The sequence below is a fragment of the Cetorhinus maximus genome, chromosome 2 (assembly GCF_964194155.1).
Source record: "Cetorhinus maximus chromosome 2, sCetMax3.hap1.1, whole genome shotgun sequence".
Taxonomy (NCBI): domain Eukaryota; kingdom Metazoa; phylum Chordata; class Chondrichthyes; order Lamniformes; family Cetorhinidae; genus Cetorhinus; species Cetorhinus maximus.
In genome coordinates this window covers 175,593,915-175,615,159 of record NC_135880.1, presented here as the reverse complement: position 1 = coordinate 175,615,159, position 21,245 = coordinate 175,593,915, and the positions used below count along the sequence as shown (strand labels likewise).

Sequence of the window (21,245 nt, the reverse complement as noted above, 5' to 3'; positions counted from 1 at the left end):
CTGAGATTATTACCTTGGTGGTTCTGCTTTTTAATTTAGCTCCGAACTGTTCAAATTCTTTCAGCAGAACCTCCTTTCTAGTCTTATCAATGTTGTTGATACCAACGTGGACGACAACAACTGGGTTCCTCCCCTCCCACTCCTCGTTCCTCTCCAGCCCTAAGGAGAAGTCCTTAACCCTGGCACTGGGTAGGCAACACAGCCTTCGGGATTTACTCTCATGGATGCAGAGAATTATACTGCCCCCTACCACTACTACATTCCTATTTCCTCGCCCCACTTGAATGGCTCCCTGTGCCACAGTGTCATGGTCAGTTCATTCTTCCTCCCTGCAGTCCCCACTCTGCTACACAAACTGAAGACCTTAGCTGTTTTACTCAGCTGCTCACCTCTCTCTTTAATGGCCTCTCACTCTTTCGATGTTAATGGCCCCGCTGCTCCTCTCACTGTTAATGGCCCCACTGACCTAAATGGGTTTTTACAACAATTGACAATGGTTTCATGGTCATCATTTGACTTTTAATTCCAGATTTTTATTGAATTCAAATTCCACCATCTGCTGTGGCGGGATTCAAACCCAGGTGCCCAGAGTATTACCCTGGGTCTCTGGATTACTAGTCCAGTGATAATATCACTACCCCATTGCCTCCCCATGGCTTATCTCATTCTCTTTTTGTTAATGGTCCTTCTGCTTCTCTCGCTCTCTCACTGTTAAATGTCCCCCCTGCTCATCTCATTCTCTCACTGTTAATGGCCACGCTGCTTCTCGCACTCTTTTGCTGTGTGTGTATAACAGGACTGCCTGCCCCAGCACTTGCACAGGGAGCAAAATCAAAATAGAATCATACTGAATGTGGCCATTCAGTCCATCATGCTTGTGCTAGCTCTCTGAAAGAACTACCAATTTAGAAGGCCCTCCTGTAGCTCTGATGGAAACATTGTGAAGTAAAATTCCTTTTCATCCACCAAAAAATAGTAACTTCTGTAATATCTGCCTATCTGCTGAATTATCTTTTGCATTAGCAGTGAAACCATTGCCACCACAATGATTGTGCCATTGCAGCTGGTTGTCTGATCATGATCAAGAAACCAACCTAAGTGAATGTTCTTGCACAAAAATTGTTGTGTCTTTTATTTTGCAATGGCAAAACGGGCTGAATCCAAAATAACAGAGTCTAGATAGGCACCTGAGCTCGGATGAATCAGAGGCACGTGGAGCCAGTCAAATTGTTTCCAGTTGAATTCCCTTGCTGACATCCCAGGGACCATCCTTGGAGAATGCCTTTCCTTGTGTTTATTGTTATGTCGCAGCAGTTGGCAAAGGTTGAGTTATTTAAAATCCCAGAGGGAAACTTTTAAACAACTTTCATAATCTATATTTTCAATTGGTATGTTTGAGATGCAGCTCTAAATTCAGGAATAAGACCATCAGTTCTCTAGAGGTTTCTATATCAAATTAAATGAGACCTTTATTAATGTACAACAAATTAAACACATACACATGGCTACAAATTACTACTATCATAACTTTTAACAAATTCGCAAATTAATCTCCACTAAGGAAACAATAGCCAATAGACTTAACCAGACACCAGGCAAAGCATTTTCACTTTATGAATTCAAAATGAGGTTCCTTTCAATTTGATTCATTGCCGACAGTCGTAGGTTTACAGCTGCTTAGATGTTACATGCCTCTGCCCTATACACACAAAACTCCTTTCTGTTATACCCAGCACTCACCTTTGAATGTAAATTCTCATTGTGTCACCAGACTCTTTGAACTCCTTTCATAGTACCAATTTTATTAGTGATGTAAACATTGCTTGGTGTCTCCTAGCTAGGTGTAAGATTTCACTCCCACTCTTGATTGCTCTATTCAACAAAATGCAAATGTACCTCTACCTCTGTTTACATCTCAAAACTACTATACATCAAAGCACCTAGACTAGCTGGTTTTCATCCAATTAAGACACACACATTAAAAAAAAACTTTCCAATAACATTATATACATTAATAGCTTTGTGACATTACCAACGTCATTGCCTCTCATCCAACTGAGGAACAGAAGGATATTTTGGTTTAGATCTGGATATGTCCCAGAAACATTTGTAACATTTTCTCCGCAACGTAATGAAGTTCAATACTGATAACTGTGAGGTGATGCAGTTGGTAGGAAGAATAGGGAGGTCACTTATTACTCAGGAGGTGCAAGTCCAAATGGGGCAGAGGACCAAAGGGATCATGGAGTACAAATACATCAATCATTAAAAATTGTGCCACAGGTTAGCAAGACTATTTTTTTTAAAAAAAAGCAAACCAAACACTAGACTTGATTGCTAGAGGGATGGAATTGAAAAGTCAGGAAGTTATTGCTAAATCTGTATCGAACCTTGGTTAGTCTACACTGAAAAGTGTTGCGTGCAATTTGGGTCGCCATATTATAAAAAGGATATAGAGGCTTTAGAGAATGTGTAGACAAGATTTACAAGGATGATACTAGGAATGTGTGAGTGTACATGTCAGGAAAGGATGAACAAGCTGGGCCTTTTTTCTCTTGAAAAAAGGTGGAAGGGTGACCTAATAGAGGTCTTTAAAATTCTGAAAAGTTTTGAAAGAGTGGGCACAGAGAAAATGTTTCCTCTGGTGGGGAAGAGCATAACCAGAGCCATCAAAATAAGGTAGTCACCAAGAAATCCAACGGGAATTCAGGAGAAATGTCTTTACCCAGAGAGTGGTGACAATGTGGAACTCGCTACCACGGAGTGGTTGAAGTGACTAGTATAGATGTGTTTAAGGGGAAGCTGGACAAGTATTTAAGGGAGAAGGGAATAAATGGTTATGATGGTAGATTTAGATGATGAAAGATGAGAGGAGGCTCGAGTGGAGCATAAATGCTAGCATGGACTGTTTGGGCTGAATGGTCTGTTTCTCTGCTGTATATTCTGTGTCCATATGTAATTACATAATTACCCTTTGAATGGCTGGCGTGGTTGTGGCCTCCTGCAATATCCCCAGTTTCCATCACTCCAAGATTCCTTGATGCCACACTTGATCAAATGCTGCCTGGGCACTGACCTCTGCAATTCCATCCCTGAACCCTTCTGCCTCTCTCTCTCTCTCTCTCTCTCTTGCGTTGCTCCTCAAAAACCTGGTCAAAGGGATAGGTTTTTAATCAGCTGTCCTAATATCTCCTTGTGGCTAAGCGCCACATATTTTATTTGATAACATTCCAAAGACGTGCCTTGGGACGTTTTACTATGTTAAAGGCGCTGCATGAAATGCAAATTCTTGCTTAGGTAGCATTGCACCTCAGAATGATGCATCCCGGAATATCTCCGAGACAAGTACAAAGTTGAACCATTTTTTTGAAAATGCTGAAGTGTAACCATCAAATCGCAAAAGTTTTGGTGAGCCTTTTTTAAATGTCAGTTTTTTTTTAAAAATTGAAGATATTATCTTTAATAATCAGAGGTATTTGCACGGAAATGTCCTGTGTATGTTGAGTATCAACTTGATCATGGCCACCCCTCCCATGACTCGAGCCCTGCAGCTATCGTCAGGAGTTGCCCGAACTCTGTCGAACTTGTTTCCTCCTGCTGCTGTTCTTTGCTGCTCTCTGTTTCCTGAGGAATATGTGATTATTTCATTAAATCTGAATTCCTGAAGGGGAAATGAGAAGGGAGGAGAAAGTGCAGTTCCTGCTGATCTGAAAACAGAGGGTCAAATTTGGCTTCCGTCCTTTTCGAGGCTGAATTTCTTTTCATGTTCGACTTTGTTTCTTTTTGATTTTAAAAAAAAAATTTCAAGCTGGCCAAGTATGTCCAGAGAAGTATTTTCAAATTCAAAGATTGCAAGATGAATACGAGACAGGGCTGGCCACCCACTCAGCAAAATCCTCCAGGACCTCAGATTACAGCAATTAATTCGTTTTGAAATGATTCCAGGGTTGTTATTTTTATTAGCTGAATTCCTGAGGTGAGGTGAGAGTAACTGTCCTTGACATCAAGGCAGCATTTCACTGAGTGTGGCATCAAGGAGTCTTGGCAAAATTGAAGTCAAGGGGAATCGTGCAAAACTCTCCACTGGATAGAGTCATATCTAGCACAAAAGAAGATGTATGTGGCTATTGGAGGCCATTATTTCCATCCCAGGACATCCCTGCAGGAGCCCCTCGGTGTAGTGTCCTAGGCCCAACAATCTTCAGCTGCTTCATCAATGACCTTGCTTCCATCATAAGGTGGGGATGTTCACTGATGATTGCACAATGTTCACCACCATTCTCGACTCCTAAGATACCGAAGCAGTCAATGTCCAAATACAGCAAGACCTGGACAATATCCATCCTTGGGCTGACAATTGGCAAGCAACATTCGTGCCAGATAAGTGCCAGGCAATGACCATTTCCAACAAGAGAGAATCTAACCATTTCCCCTTGACATTCAATGGCATTACCATCGCTGAATCCCTCACTATCAACATCCTGGGGGTTACCATTGACCAGAAACTGAACTGGACTAGCCATATAAATACTGTGGCTACAAGGGCAGGTCAGAGACTAGGAATCCTGCGGCGAATAACTCACCTCCTGGCTCCCCAAAGCCTGTCCACCATCTACAAGGCACAAGTCAGGAGTGTGATGGAAATACTCTCTGCTTGCCTGGATGAGTGCAGCTCCAACAACAGTCAAGAAGCTCGACACCATCCAGGAGAAAGCAGCCTGCTTGATTGATACCCCATCCGCTTGCTGCACCACCAACACACAGTAGCAACAGTGTGTACCATCTACTAAATGCACTGCAGGAATTCACCAAGGCTCCTTAGACAGCACCTTCCAAACCCACCACCGCTACCATCCCACACTTAGTCAAATGCTGCCTTGATGTCAAGGGCAGTCACTCTCACCTCACCTCTTCACACTGAGGATACTCTTCATCGTTATGTGGCACTGCCACCATGCTAAATGGGATAGATTTAGAACAAATCTAGTAACTCAAGACTGGATACCTATGAGGCACTGTGGGTCCTCAGCAGGAGCAGACCTGTACTCGAACACAATCTGTAATCCCCATGGCCCAGCATATTCCCCACTCTACCATTACCACCAAGCCAGGGGATCAACCCAGGTTCAATGGAGAGTGCAGGAGGGCACACCTAAAAATGAGGTGTCAACCTGGTGAAGCTACAACTCAGGACTGGTTGCGTGCCAATCGGTGTAATGCAGCATGCAATAGATAGAGCTAAGCGGTTCCACAACCAACGGATCAGATCTAAGCTCGGCAGTCCTGCCACATCCAGTCGTGAATGGTGGTGAACAATTAAACAATTCGCTGGAGGAGGAGGCTCCACAAATATCCCCATCCTTAATGATGGAGGAGCCCAGCACATCTCTGCAAATGTGAGGCTGAAGCATTTGCTACAATCTTCAGCCAGAAGTGCCAAGTGGATGATCCATCTCAGCCTCCTCCGGGGGCCCCCAGCATCACAGATGCCAGTCTTCAGCCAATTCAATTCACTCCACGTGATGTTAAGAAACAGCTGAAGGCACTGGATACTGCAAAGGCTATGGGCCCTGACAATATTCCAGCAATAGTACTGAAGAGTTGTGCTCCAAAATTTGCAATGCTCCTAGCCAAACTGTTTCAGTACAGCTACAACACCGGCATCTGCCTGGCAGTGTGAAAATTGCCCAGGTATGTCCTGTCCACAAAAAGCAGGACAAATCCAACCTGGCCAATTATAGCCCCATCAGTGGACAATCAAAAGTCAGTAAAGAGATGGAAGTGGTCATCAACAGTGCTATCAAGCAGCACTCGCTTGGAAAAAAGATCATTGAGTGCTTCAAACTGGGGATTAGTTGAGTGACCCTCCCCCCATACCAGCCTGCACCTTTTTCAAAGCCTCGGTAGTACACTATCATCCACCATGTGAGGACACCAAAGCTGGACACAGTATTCTAACTGAGGCCTGCTCAGGATCCTGTGCAAGGACAAATAGTATGCTTGGATACCTGGAGAGTTTCCCTTAGCAGATGGCACAAGGACTAGAGGACACAGATTAAAGGTTTGGGTAAGATTTGCAGGGGGATGTGAGGAAGAACGTTTTTACCAGCAAGTTGTGGAGCAATCCAGTCAGCTCCATTCCCTTGCGCAATCTTGATAGCGCATCCAATTTCCTTTTGAAACCATTGATCATCTCCGCTTCCTCCACCCTCGTAGACAAGAAGTTCCAGGTCTTTACCACTTGCTGTGTTTTAAAAAAAAATGCTCTTCCTCACATCCCCCATGCATCTCCCAAAATCTTAAATCTGTTTCCCCTTGCCCTTGTACTATCAGTGGATGGGAACAGCTTTTCTTCGTCTACCTCATCTAAACCTGTCATTATCTTGTAAACCTGTATCAAATCTCCCCTCAATCTCCTTTATTCCATGGAGAACTGCCCCAGTTTCTCTGACCTAACATTGTAGTTAAAATCCCTCACCCCTGGACCCAACTTTGGTAAATCTCCTCTGCACCCTCTCAAGGACGTTCGCATCCTTCCAAAAGTGTGAGCATCAGAACTCAACGCAATACTCCAGTTAAACTGGGAAAACTGAAACCATTACCTTTTGGCCTTTGCCACCCACTGTGTTTGAACCAGATTGTTTACAACCTCAGCATCCAATTCAACCCCAAACTAAGCTGACATGCTCTCTATCACAATCTTTCAAACCTGTAACGTTGCCATCTCCCTCCCTGTGTTGAACCATCATCTGCTGGCTGCCTCTTCTTACCTCCACACTTGACTTCCCATGCTCTCATGGCTGCCCTCCCCCATCTTGCACACTCTGCAAATCTAAGCTGATCTTAAGGAAATCATTAAGAGAGAACAAATCGAATGAAATCGCCTGGACGGCAATGTGCACGGTGTGCAAAAAGAAAGGGGAATTGGAGGCATTAATGTGTCGTGAGAAGCCAAATGCAGCAAGGGTTAACAGAAACATGGTGGCATAAAGAACAGTGCTGGCAGTTAAATATTGTCGATTCTAATCTATGTGAAAAGGATAGAGAATGCAGAAGTGGATGGTGATGGTGATAGCTGTACTAATTGGAGCATGTATGGGTTTTTGGTTTGTGTCCAGTAAGTTTTTAGGCAAACCATTCTCCCCCATAAGTCCACGCTGACTCACTTTTACCATACTATACTTATCTAGTTGTTCCATTTTCTCCATTTCAGCTATTTCTTAATTATTGTTAACTAGGCACAATAAATATCGGTTTCTATTACATGCACTTGTCTTTGCCATGTAGATGAGGTATTGCAGTCAGTAACTTCAAACGGGTGTACTTCACTTTGTTCTGTACTCCACTTTGTTCTGTACTCCGTTCTTTGATGTCTAACACCCATGAATAAAGCATGAATAATCCGTTCTTCAGTGTGTTACAGATTCTGTGAAGAGACTGATGGTGAAAGTGTGTGTGTGTGTGTGTTGTATTACCTGGGGATCGTTGTTTGAGGCCTGAAGCGTTGAAAGACTAACATTGGTTTTTGGCCAGGTAGTTAGTGAGAAAGCTGGAGGTAGCATGAGCTTGTCTTGGATGTGGATAAATGAACCAAGGTTCCTGCTCTGTCATCTCCTTCAGTTCAAAAGTGCTCTGAGATCTCGGCGATCCTTCAATTCCAGCCTCGTTGCACTTCTCTGATTTTCATCGCCGCAGTGTTGGCGGCCGTGTCTTCAGCTGCCTCAGCCCCAAAACGCCAGAACTCCCTCCCTCAGTCTCCCTCCCTCTTTAAAGCTTATCACTTTGAACAAACTTAGCCATTTTCCCTAAAATCTCCTGATGTGTCTCCGTGTCAAATTTTGTTTACGGTCCCATGAAGCGCACTGGGGATGTTTTACTACATGAAAGGTGCATTGTTGCTCAGTGATCCTTCTGCGAAGTACAAGTGTTCAGTCATTGGATGACGGACTGGTTTTGGCACAGTATACAGCTGTTTGTTTAGGGGGCATATCTGATGTGATTTACAACTGAATAAGGAGAGAGAAGCTAACATGCATGAAGCAGATTTGCTGACCTGAGGTTAGTTATCATTTTGTGGCTCAGAATGAATGACTTAGTTATGGCAACACTCAAAACTTGCCATTTGTGTAGGAAGTACAGTGGTCAATTTGTGCACAGCAAGATCCCACAGATAGCAAGGTGATCTGCTGAGGCGAAGATGGTTGAAGGGCAGCTGTTTGGCCAGGACAGCGGAGAGAATTCCCCTGCTCTTTTGAGAGACTGCCATTGGATCTTTTATGCCTAGCTGTGAGGACAGAAGGGGTCTTGGTTAATGCCTCATTCGTAAGATGGCACCTGTGGCAGTGCAGCACTCCCTCGGTACTGACTACTGTTTACCCGTTACAACACACCGAGAGTACTTCACTAGCTGTAAAGACTTTTGGAACGTCATGAGGTCATGGAAGGTGCTGTCTAATTGGGAGTTCTTTCTTCACTTGCCAACTTTAATGTTTTAATTGAGAAATTGCCTACAGTTGGTGTGCCAATGCATTCTTAACTTGTCCCAAACTGAAGACACGTCATTATGAAAACACCACATTTCTTTTGCGTTATCATTAAATAATTTATTTGAGCATGATCTGTTTCACATCTGTGAGATACAGAGGCAACAACAGAAGGTCATTGGCTGATAAACTGAAAGAGACTGGACAGATCTGCAATCCTAAATTCAAGCTCGCTTTCTTTTCTCTTGCATGTTTGATAGATGGATTTAATCTTTTCTCTTGTGCTCACACATTAAGCATCAACCTGTGGCTTAATGATGAGTAGTAATGGGAGTGGAGGTGTTTTCCCAGTAGGCACCACGATAAGCAGGCTGCTAAATAGCCGCCCCATTGCTCAGCCCTTGTCCATTTTGACAGCTGCGGATGGTGATAATACAGAGCCAGAGACTCAGAGATTCCTGTAGCTCTTTGTCTGAGCGTGTCAAACAAAAACATTGTTATAAATTTCCTCCGTGTACCCTGTCAGAGGGAAATAAATTCAAGGCATCGTTAAACAGACACTCCACGTCTCATTGCTTTAGCACTTTGGCTTCGAGCAACATTTGACCAGGTTAGAAAACAGCCATTTTGTGCTTTGAAACCCACTGCCTGCTTCCATTTTTATGTTTAATAAAGACCTCTATGCAAGCCTGACCTGGAGGAGTTGAAACTGAGCATGAGCCTCAGGGAAGTGATTTGAGATACGCATTGAGAATAAGTTTGCAAAAGCATTGCTTCTAATAGTAAAAAGAAAGGCAGATTTGCATTTTATGTACAGCCTTTCATGACCACAAGATGTCCCATTCGTTACAGCCAATTAAATTCAGTGTTACAATGTCCTAATAGGAAATCCAGCAGCCAATTTGCGCACAGCTAGCTCCCACAAATAGCATTGTGCTAAATGACTGGATAATCTGCTTTAGTGATGTTGGTTGAAGACAGGACTGATCAGGGCACCAGGGAGAGCTGCCCTGCTCTTCTTCAAAAAAACTGAACATGGGACCTGTTATGTGCGCCCAAGAGGGTAGTTGGGGCCTCAGTTTAGCATCTCATCCAATAGTGCGGCACTCTCTCGGTACTGCTCTGGAGTGTCAGCTAAATCTTTGTGCTCGAGTCTCCAGAGTCTTTCTCGAACCCACAACCTACTGACTTCAGGGGACAGTGTTACCAACTGAGTCATAGCTGGTTAAATGATTCTCCCGTCAGTGACGTCATCCACACACAGCATTTAAAGAAAAATATTTCAGACAGGATGTACTCACTGTGTCATCCAAGGTTAATTCTGTATCAATCTGCAACATTAGCTTAATATACTTTAAATGAATAATGAGTTAAGAAGGGCAAAGTCAATGAACCGTATCTTTGTATTTGTGATTACTATGTCCTATTGTATGCATAGAATAAGCTGGAGCATAGGAACAAGATTCACTCCTACAACACACGAGTACACCTAGGGACATTAGTTGCTATAGTTACAATGCTATTAATATCATGATCCAGGAGTGCAATGCTGCAGATGTTTGCATAAACTTTTCACCTGCATGTAAACAGATATCACAAACCAATTTGCACTATTTACTTGTATGTAAAATGAAATTTGCTTTTAAAGGTTTGCAGCGGATCAGTGAAGCAGCATCAAAATGATGTGATTCTCTTTTTATAAAGAGGCTGACATCAGCTTTACAGGATAATGGATTTCTAGAGCCATACAACTGGGTGAACATGAGAGTTTTGCATGCCATTTCTCAGCCTTTCACACAAACAGCCGCTCTCTTGCCCACGCATTCTTACTTTCTCTTCTCTCTCTCTGTCTCTCTTGCACACTGTCTGTTGTGCGAACTCGCTCTTGCACGCTCGCTCTTGCGCGCGCTCGCACTTGAGTGCTCACTCTCGCACGTTGTCTCTTGTGTGTGATCCCTCTCACTCATGCATGCAATTGCACCCACATGGGCATTCTCGCTCTTGCACACTCATGCTCTCTCTCTTGCTCTCACATGCGCTTTTGTTCACTTTCATTTCCTGATCTTGGGAATGTTGTTTTTAGCAAAGCATTTAAGTGGAGTTTAGGTGAGTTTTGAGCAGCTTGGCATTGCCTTGGGAGCAGGTTCCACTCCTGCACAACAGATGGTGCATGGCATAAGGGAAAAAAACAACCTGCAAAAAAGATGAAAGGTAGGGGAACAAGGACATTACATAGAATTAGCATTTCAAGTGGTTGTAGCAAGTCCTGTTCAAGAATGTGGAGCAGGATGTCCATTTTAAGGAAGTTGTACAACATGAAAAGAATTGTAAGTCATGAATATCTGTTCCCCAAAAGGATTTGGGATAGGATGTATGAATTCTGAATCCTGGTATCTACTAAGTGGGTAGAGGTCATCGTTTTGGGTACTACTCCTAATCATAAAACACCATCCTTGAATATGTGGTGTGAAGGTGAAGCAATAACTGAAGGAACACCCACAGGAAATGCTATTCTCAATGCTGGACATAGGAGGTTTGTCATGTTAATGCCTGGAAGTCCCTTCTGTGACCTTATAACATTATGTGGGGTCCTTTCCTTTGAAGATTCTGCATCTTTTCCAGCCCAAAAAAGCCCCACTCGGCCCCCTTCCAGTTGTTTTTTCAGCTTTTGATAAACTCTGAAAAGGATTCTTTTACAAAAAAGACTGCAACAAAATCCTGACTTAAGAATGCTGATAGTTATTTGATAGTACAGAACTTGAGTGTTGCTGAGAAAAGACATTTGGTCAAAGTGTTTTTGTCTTGCACTCCTCAGGACAATCACAAGGATACCAATGCCAGGGGAAACAACTTTATATGTTATGACAAGCGAGTGCTGATTGATTGGCACGTGAACTTTGGGAGAGGCGTTGCTATGGAGAATGCACCAGTTCAGATTGTCAGTTGGGCTCACAGTGTGATGCATTTGCGTGTACTGGAAGCTACATCTATTAATACACGGGACCCTGTTCTTTGTAGACAGAAAGAACATGTACACACATTGTGCCTGTTTCAGCTAAACAAACTAAGTGATAGCCATTCGCTGGTTCATTCCCCATGGAAATGTCTTGACTAATCAGAGTCAAACAGCCTGGTTTAAATTTCAAACCACGCTTGGCAGTTAACTGTCAGTCACCATTAACTGGTGCATTCTCCATGGCAATGCCTCTACCAATCAGAATCTACTTGCCAACCAATCAGAATCCACTTGCCAACCAATCAGCACTCTCTTCTCACACCATATAAAGTTGTTGCTTCCCCTGACATTGGTATTCTTGCGATGGTCCTGATGAGTGTAAGACAAAAAGCTTCAACAAAATGTCTTTCTTCAGTAATATTTGAGAAAGCTTACTTAAGCAATTAACCTCCTAATTTGAATTTGTCTTTGAAAGCACGAACTTGTATTGTGGATATGGCTGAGACACCAGTAACTGACCTCTAGTAACTCAATGCAGGAATTTATGAACAGGATCGAGGAGGCCTTCAGTCCCTTGAGTATACTTGTTCTGTCATTCAATGAGATGATGGTTGATCTGTGACTCAACTCCATATACCCACCTTTTCCCCATGTCCCTTCATACCTTTGGTTAACAAAAATCTATGAATCTCAAGTTTAAAATTAAGGGTTGACGTAGTGTCAGTTGCCATTTCCGTAAGAGAGTTTCAAATTTCTGACACCCTTTGTGTGTACAAGTGCTTCCTAATTTCATTCCTGAAAGGTTTGGCTCTAATTTTTAGACTATATCCCCTAGTTCTATACTCCCCAACTAATGGAAATAGTTTTGCTCTATCTACCTATCTATAGGGAAGATGGTGGAGTAGTCACTGGACTAGTAATCCAGAGGCCCAGGCTAATGCTCTGGGGAAGATGGGTTCGAATTCTGCCATGGCAGCTGGTGGAATTTGAGTTCAATTAATAAACCTGGGATATAAAGCTCGTCTCAGTAATGGTGACCGTGACAACTATCATCGATTGTTGACAAAACCCATCTAGTTCACTAACATCGTTTGGGGAAGGAAATTTGCCACCCTTACCCGGTCTGGCCTACATGTAACTCCAAACCCACAACAATGGGGCTGACTCTTAACTGCCCCTTTGAACTGTTCTGTTCAGGGGCAATTAGCAACAAATGCTGGCCCTGTCAGTGACGCCCACATCCCGTGGCAGAAAAAAAACCCTATCGGTTTCTCTTGAAAACATTGATCAATTTACTCCCGCACCTTCTAAATTCCAGGGCATACAACTCTCATTTGTAAAACCCCTCCTTGTAATTTGACCCTGGGAATCCAGTTATTGTGCTGGTAAATGTACACTACTCTCCCTCCAAGGCCAAGGTATCCTTCCTGATGTGTGGTGCCTAGACTGACTAATGTAGATTGTTAATGCACCTCTGAATAGTTGCACCCGACTCTTTAACAACTCCTGTAGAGAGGTGGCTAGTTTAACTCAAACAGAATTACCTGGAAAAACTCAGCAGGTCTGGCAGCATCGGTGGAGAAGAAATCAGTTAACGTTTCAAGTCTTCACGACCCTTCGGCAGAACTGAAGCATAGTTAGGAGAAAGGTGAAATATAAGCTGGTTTAAGGTGGGGGGGCGGGGGGAGAGAGAAGTTGAGGGTGTGGTGATTGTGGAGATAAGCAAGCAGTGATAGGAGCAGATAATCAAAAGATGTCACAAACAAAAGGATCAAAGAGGTGTTGAAGGTGGTGATATTTGTCTAAGAAAAGTGCTAATTAAGAATGGAAGACAGGACACTCAAGGTACAGCTCTAGTGGGAGTGGGGTGGAAAGACTAAGAAAGTTTTAGTTTTAGATTTAAAAATAATGGAAATAGGTGGGAAAAGAAGAATCTATATAAATTATTGAAAGAAAAGGGAGGGGGGAGAAACGGGGTGGGGATGGGGGGGAGGGGGAGTTTAAGATCTAAAGTTGTTGAATTCAATATTCAGCCCGGAAGGCTGTAAAGTGCCTAGTCGGAAGATGAGGTGCTGTTCCTCCAGTTTGCGTTGGGCTTCCCTGGAACAATGCAGCAAGCCAAGGACAGACATGTGGGCAAGAGAACAGGGTGGAGTGTTAAAATGGCAAGCGACAGGGAGGTTTGGGTCTTTCTTGCGGACAGACCGCAGGTGTTCTGCAAAGCAGTCGCCCAGTTTGCATTTGGTCTCTCCAATGTAGAGGAGACCGCATTGGGAGCAACGAATGCAGTAGACTAAGTTAGGGGAAATGCAAGTGAAATGCTGCTTCACTTGAAAGGAGTGTTTGGGCCCTTGGATGGTGAGGAGAGAGGAAGTGAAGGGGCAGGTGTTGCATCTTCTGCGTGGGCATGGGGAGGTGCCATAGGTGGGGGTTGAGGAGTAGGGGGTGATGGAGGAGTGGACCAGGGTGTCCCGGAGGGAACGATCCCTACGGAATGCCGTCGGGGGGTGAAGGGAAGATGTGTTTGGTGGTGGCATCATGCTGGAGTTGGCGGAAATGGCGGAGGATGATCCTTTGAATGCGGAGGCTGGTGGGGTGATAAGTGAGGACAAGGGGGACCCTATCATGTTTCTGGGAAGGAGGAGAAGGCGTGAGGGAGGATGTGCGGGATATGGGCCGGACACGGTTGAGGGCCCTGTCAACGACCGTGGGTGGAAAACGTCGGTTAAGGAAGAAGGAGGACATGTCAGAGGAGCTGTTTTTGAAGGTAGCGTCATCAGAACAGATGCGACGGAGGCGAAGGAACTGAGAGAATGGGATGGAGTCCTTACAGGAAGCGGGGTGTGAGGAGCTGTAGTCGAGGTAGCTGTGGGAGTCGGTAGGCTTGTAATGGATATTGTTGGACAGTCTATCATCAGAAATTGAGACAGAGAGGTCAAGGAAGGGAAGGAGGTCAATGCTTGCTGCATTGTTCCAGTGAAGCCCAACGCAAACTGGAGGAACAGCACCTCATCTTCCAACTAGGCACTTTACAGCCTTCCGGGCTGAATATTGAATTCAACAACTTTAGATCTTAAACTCCCCCTCCCCCCATCCCCACCCCGTTTCTCCCCCCTCCCTTTTTTTTCAATAATTTATATAGATTCTTCTTTTCCCACCTATTTCCATTATTTTTAAGTCTAAAACTAAAACCTTCTTAGTCTTTCCACCCCACTCCCACTAGAGCTGTACCTTGAGTGTCCTGTCTTCCATTCTTAATTAGCACTTTTCTTAGACAAATATCACCACCTTCAACACCTCTTTGATCCTTTTGTCTGTGACATCTTTTGATTATCTGCTCCTATCACTGCTTGCTTATCTCCACAATCACCACACCCTCAACTTCTCTCTCCCCCCGCCCCCCCACCTTAAACCAGCTTATATTTCACCTTTCTCCTAACTATGCTTCAGTTCTGCCGAAGGGTCGTGAAGACTTGAAACGTTAACTGATTTCTTCTCCACCGATGCTGCCAGACCTGCTGAATTTTTCCAGGTAATTTTGTTTTGGCTAGTTTAACTGACCACTTAAACCTTCAGTTTTCAGGAGTGTTGCTAGGTGAATGTCACCCACAGTGTGCCTGCCCACAGATATATTATCATGTAGTACAGAGCTCCACCTGGTGGCCTGGTTGAGATCTCAGAAAATCACCATTTAAAATCTGAAAGGACCGCCAACATTTCAAATGATTACTCCAACAACTTTTATCTCTACATTTTTAAAAATTCTTCCAGGTGACGTGGGCATTGCTGGCTGGGCCAGCATTTATCCCCCATCCCTAATTGCCCTTCAAAAGGTGGTAGTGAGCCGCTACCTTGAATCGCTGCAGTCCATGTGGTGTAGGTGCACCCACAGTGCTGTTAGGGAGGGAGTCCCAGGACTTTTACCCAGCGACAGTGAAGGAATGTTGACATATTTCCAAGTCAGGCTGATGAGGGGCTTGGAGGGTAACTCCCAGGCGGTGGTGTTCCCACGTGTCTGCTGCCCTTGTTCTAGGTGGTAGAGTTCGTGGGTTTTGGAAGATGCTGACTAAGGAGCCTTGGTGAGTTGCTGCAGTGCATCTTGTAGATGGCACGCACTGCTGCCACTGTGCGTCGGTGGTGGAGGGATTGAATGTTGAAACTGGTGGATGTGGTGCCAATCAAGCAGGCTGCATTGTCCTGAATGGTGCCAAGCTTCTCGAGTGTTGTTGGAGCTGCACTCATTCAGGCAAGTGGAGAGTATTCCAACACACCCCTGACTTGTGCCTTGTAGATGGTGGACAAGGTTTGGGGAGTTAGGAGGTGAGTTACACTCCACAGAATTCCCAGCCTCTGACCTGCTCTTGTAGCCACTGTATTTATACGTCTGGTCCAATTCAGTTTCAGGTCAGAGGTAACCCCCGGATATTGATAGTAGACAATTCAGTGATGGTAATGCCATCGAATGTCAAGGGGAGGTAGTTAAACTCTCTCTTGTTGGAAATGGTCATTACCTGGCATTTGTGAAGCATGAATGTAACTTGCCACTTATCAGCCCAAGCCTGGATATTGTCCAGGGTCTTGCTGCATATAGAGACAGACTGCCTCAGCATCTGAAGAGTTATGAATGGCGCTGAACGTTGCACAATCATCGGCGAAAGTCCCTACCTTTGACCTTATGATGTAGGGAAGGCCAAAGCACCTTTAGTACAGTTACAGCACAGAAGGAGGCCCTTAGGCCCATCATGTCAATGCCAGCTTTCGATAAGGGCATCCCGGCTCATTCCGCTCCCCAGCCCTTTACCCGTAGCCCTACAAATTTTCTCTTCAGGTAATTATCCAATTCGCTTTCGAAAGCTGCGATTGAATCAGCTTCTACCACACTCTCTCGGACAATGCATTCTAGATGTTAACCACTCGCTGTGTGTATATAAAAAAAAAAGAAAAAAGGTTTGTCTTCATGTTGGCTTTGTGGCCATTCACCTTAAATTGTTGCCCTCTGGTCCTTGACCCTTTCGCCAAGGGAAATAGTTTCTCTCTATCTGCTCTGTACGACCCTTCATAATTTTGAACGCTTCTACCAAATCTCCTCTCAACCACCTCTGCCCCAGTTTCTCCAATGTGACCATGCAACCTAAGTCTCTCATCTCCGGAATCATTCCCGTAAATCTTTGTTCCAAGGTACTTCACAGGAGCGCTATTGAACAAAAATTGATACCGAACCACATAAGGAGATATTGGGACAAGTGACTAAAAGGTTTGAAAGAGCCTCTTGAGGAGAGAGGGGTGGAGAGGTTTAGGGAGGGAATTCCAGAGCATAGGGCCCAGGCAACTGGCGGTGTGACCACCAATGGTGATATGATTAAAATCAAGGATGCCCAAGGCTATGGAATTGGGGGAGCACAGAGATCTCAGAAGGTTGTAGGGCTGGAGGAGGTTACAAAAATAGGAAGGGGATGAGGAATTTAAAAACAAGGATGAGCTTACTATTTTGAAAATACACAATTACATCTTGTTCTTCATATTTTGTTCCAGTAGGATTGTATGATATTGTTTCTGACTTCATTCAGGCAACAATTTCTGTTTCTTCATCATTGAGCCTGCAACCAAGATGCTCAGTATCATAATTAGCCTGTGAAGGTGGGACTTTCACAAAATGTCTTCCTCTGTTCACAAAATGGTAGTCCGGACAAAATATTTGTGATATTGTAGATATGGACCTCCGGCACGTGATGAAACAAACAAATGAGCAGTTTTGAAACATGAAACTGCTGCAGTTGGCTAATGAATCTCTCTAAGTGTGTGCATTTTCGCTGCAGTAGTTTCACTTTGCACCAATGCTGCAATTATTGTGCGAATTCAGCTTGAAATTGGAGTCGGAACCCGACCTGACACCGCAGTGAGACTCCCTGGAGAAGCATGAGGTCACGCTGCTTAGCTTTTGATTCACCAACTTAGTTGTTTACCTTTGGCCAGAGAAGCTGAAAGAAAGATTTGATAGAAGCGTTCAACATCATGAAGGCTTTTGGTAGAGTAAATGGGGATAAACTGTTTCCAGTGATGGGAGGATCAGTAACCAGAGGAGACAGGTTTAAGGTAATTGGCAAAAGGCATGTTGAGGAAGCATGTTCTTTACACAGCAAGTTATTATGTAAGAGTGAGGAAGTAACTTTCAAAAGATAATTCGATAAATACTTGAAGGGACAGAATTTGCAAGGCTATGAGGCATGGGACTAACTGAATAACTCTACCTAACAGCCAGCACAGAGACACTATGGCCTGAATGGTCTATCGTTCTACAATTAGAGCCATGTAAAGCCAAAAACTGGACGTAAAATCTAAATTTCTCTGAATCTTCTTTCTGATGCCTACAAGGTTTGGAGTGGCAAGAGCCCACTGCCACAGTGAGCGGATGAGGTGAATAGCATAGATACATTTAAGGGGAAGTTTGATAAACATGAAGGAGAAAGGAATAGATGGTTATCTTGGAGGTGAAGAGGGGTGGGAGGAGGCTCGTGCAGAGCATAAACACCAGCATGGACCAGTTGGGTCAAATAGCCTGTTTCTGTTCTGTACGTTCCCCATAATTCTCCGTACATTCACACGTTTTATTTATGAGCAGAGACACCAGAGCAGAGAACAACGCTGAAGATTGATTAAAGCAAAAATCTGTGGATGCTGGAAATCCAAAACAAAAACAAAAATACCTGGAAAAACTCAGCAGGTCTGGCAGTATCCGTGGAGAGGAGCACAGCTAACGTTTCGAGTCCGTATGACTCAGTTCTGTTGAGGAGTCATGCGGACTCAAAACGTTAGCTGAAGATTGTTTGATTGAATGAGCGCAGGCTCCACCAAAAGGTCTCCGCAAAGTCCCTCCAAGTTCTCTCTTCCAGTTTGCTGTTGTTGGATTCTGCAGCTGTTACTTCACTGTCTGCGAAGTGCCTTGGAGTATTCTTAAGGGGGTGTGTAAGGTGCTATGTAAATGCAAGCTTTCATTTCATGCTTCAGTTGTCATTGAACTTTGACAGTTTTGCTGCTACTTTTCGAGGCCCAAGCCACAGAAAAATATTTGGCATTTTAGTCAGCATCATCCATGGATCTTTGAAACATAACCGTGACAGAAAGTAACTCTAATGAGGCAGTAAATACTGTGAACATTCGTGTATCAGTTAACTGCTGATGCCAGAGATGAAGACAGATTTACTCTGATCACATGTTCTTATTATTCCGGAGAGAGCTTGTGACTTAATTTAAAAAACTGCTTTTATTGAATGCAGCATTCTGAAAACACTTCAGCCCTTACTAATGTGACATCTTGTTTGTTGTTGATGAACTGAAGAAAGGGACTGTTCCTCGTGACTCTTTAGACATTTGTATCTGCAGGAAAAAGAAAGAAGGACTTGCGTTTATATCGCACTTTTCACGACTATCCCAATGAAGTACTTTGTTGCAGTGTAGTCACTGGTGTAATGGAAGAAACACGGCAGCCGATTTGCACACAGCAGCAAACAGCAGTGTGACGATGGCCAGATAAACCTGTGTTTTTGTGATGTTGATTTGAGGGATAAGTATATTGGCCAAGACTCTGGGGAGAACTCCCCTGCTCTTCTTTGAACTAGAGCCATGAGATTGTTTACAGCAGGGGTGGAGCACCAACAGCCCGTGGGCCAGATCGGGCCCGTTACTCAATTTCATCCAGCCCGCAGCAAGATTTCGCTGAATCCTGCTCAGTGTCTCGATGTCCTTTTAAAGGCTGGATAATCAGTGTACTTAATAATCCAAATTTATAGATCCGGTGATCTATAAGCACTTAATCTGATGTAACTAAATGACTTTGATTCGCTTGGCATTGATTCAAAGCTTTGCGTGAACGATCGGCAGTCTCGCCCGAACCCTTTTTCCTTATTTGTATCTTCTTTTAATGAAGACCCCTTTGTCATTGAATCGTAGCGCGGTACAGCACAGGAGGAGGCCATTTGGCTCATCATGTCTGTGCCATCCCTTTGAAAGAGCTAGCCAATCTCTATTTAGAAGTTGTTATTGAGCCTGCTTGCACCCCCTGCTCCTCCCCCGCCTTTTTCAGGCAGTGAATTACAGAATACGCTCATGTGCGTGTTTTGAAAGTAACCAGAAAAGTACAGGTACAGTGTTTCAAAACTGGCAACCTTGAGGCCGAGGCTGTGCCGGATTTCGGATCAGGCAGTTCGGGTCAAGCCGGGTCGGATGGGGTCGCTCGGAGTGCGGGAATAGACCGGTGCAATTGGCGAGGGGGGGGTAACCCGTCAGACGCCATGCAGCGCCTAGCCGAGTGGTCCAGTTAAGTTAGTTTTTTTTTATTTTACTCAAATTAAAATTGATGCATGAAACATTCTAAACATGTCCCGTTTTCAGACTAATCTGGTTTTTGGACAGCTGGATTCAAGACACTATTCTGCACTCCATTGGCTGTAAAGCTTTGAGGTTTCCTGAAATTGTGAAATAAACAAATGCAGTCAACAAGCGTAGGCGGGATATGCTGATTGGCTCATAACTATAAAATAATTTATTGTAAAAATGAATATATGCATCATGAATACTTCAGAAGCTGAGCTTTTGTGTCTGTACATATATTGAAAGACCAGTATGTTAATTTAAAATTTTATGATTTGTTCAATTTTGCGTTGCATACCACTTCACTTCTCTCTCTCTCTCGTCTTAGGTCAAAGTTGTGTATTCCTTACTTGAAAAAGAGCAAAAATGGCCATATTCTGAACCTGAGTCCTCCGCTCAACATGAACCCCATCTGGTTCAAAAACCACTGTGGTGAGCACAGGGGAGTCTTAACATATTAACACTGTTCTTTGTGGGGAGACTAGAGAAGTGGGCTTATTGTCCTTCAAACAGTTACATTGAAGGGGAGTTTTGATAGAGATATTGAAAATCATGCCGTTTTGATAGAATAACTACAGAGTAACTGTTTCTTGAGGCAGACGAGTCAACAATCAGTGGTTACAGGAGGTAATTGATATAAAGAGATACAGGTGAAATGAGAATTTTTTTTCTTTTACACACCGAGTTGTTACGATCTGGAATGCATGGCCTGAAAGGCTGCTGGAAGTAGGTTCAATAGTAACTTTCAAAAGGGAATTGGATAAATACTTGAAAAGGAAAAGTGTAGGGCTATGGGGAAAGATGGGGATAGTGGGACTAGTTGGATAGATTTATCAAAGAGCCAGCACAGGCATAATGGGCTGAATGGCCTCTTGTGATTCTTTTATTCTTTAGTTACAAAAGTAATGACGGAGGAATTTTCTCAACAGTGTTTTTTATATACATATATATATATAGATCACTTCCCTGTTGTCTCAATTATAAAGGAGTAGATGAAGATGCTAATGATCCAATGTGTTCTCACTCCCTCAGCATACACCATGGCGAAATATGGGATGTCAATGTGTGTTCTGGGAATGGCTGAGGAATTCAAAGGCGAAATTGCAGTTAATGCTTTATGGCCAAAAACCGGTAAGAGTAGTTTGATTTTGATTTTTTTGCGCGTAATAACACATTGTACTGTTTGTGTGCCTGATGCGGGTATGGTGGGATATTTAGATATTGTCTTTTTTTTAAGCTGTTTGCTTCTTCTGCCCTCCGGAAGCTGTTGACTACCTGCTGGGGTCAGGTTCTGTGGCTATCCAGCCCAGTATCTCTCCCCCCCCCGCCTCACCCCTCACTCAAGATTCTTCTTGTACAACCTTGACTGGGAATATTGGCCAGCTGTTCAGTTATAAGGGGCATCAATGTCGAACTTGATCTACTGTCTATTTTTTAAC

At 43.8% G+C, this 21,245-nt stretch overlaps 1 protein-coding gene across 1 annotated transcript in view; it reads left to right on the top strand.

Annotated features, from left to right (window-relative positions):
- The window catches only part of hsdl2 (hydroxysteroid dehydrogenase like 2), a 110,603-nt gene that overhangs the window by 74,141 nt on the left and 15,217 nt on the right, over positions 1 to 21,245 (top strand). The window contains exons 5-6 of the mRNA XM_078571148.1: positions 20,135 to 20,238; positions 20,839 to 20,937. Coding sequence (XP_078427274.1) covers positions 20,135 to 20,238; positions 20,839 to 20,937 — 203 coding nt within the window. The remainder of the gene's footprint in view (positions 1 to 20,134; positions 20,239 to 20,838; positions 20,938 to 21,245) is intronic.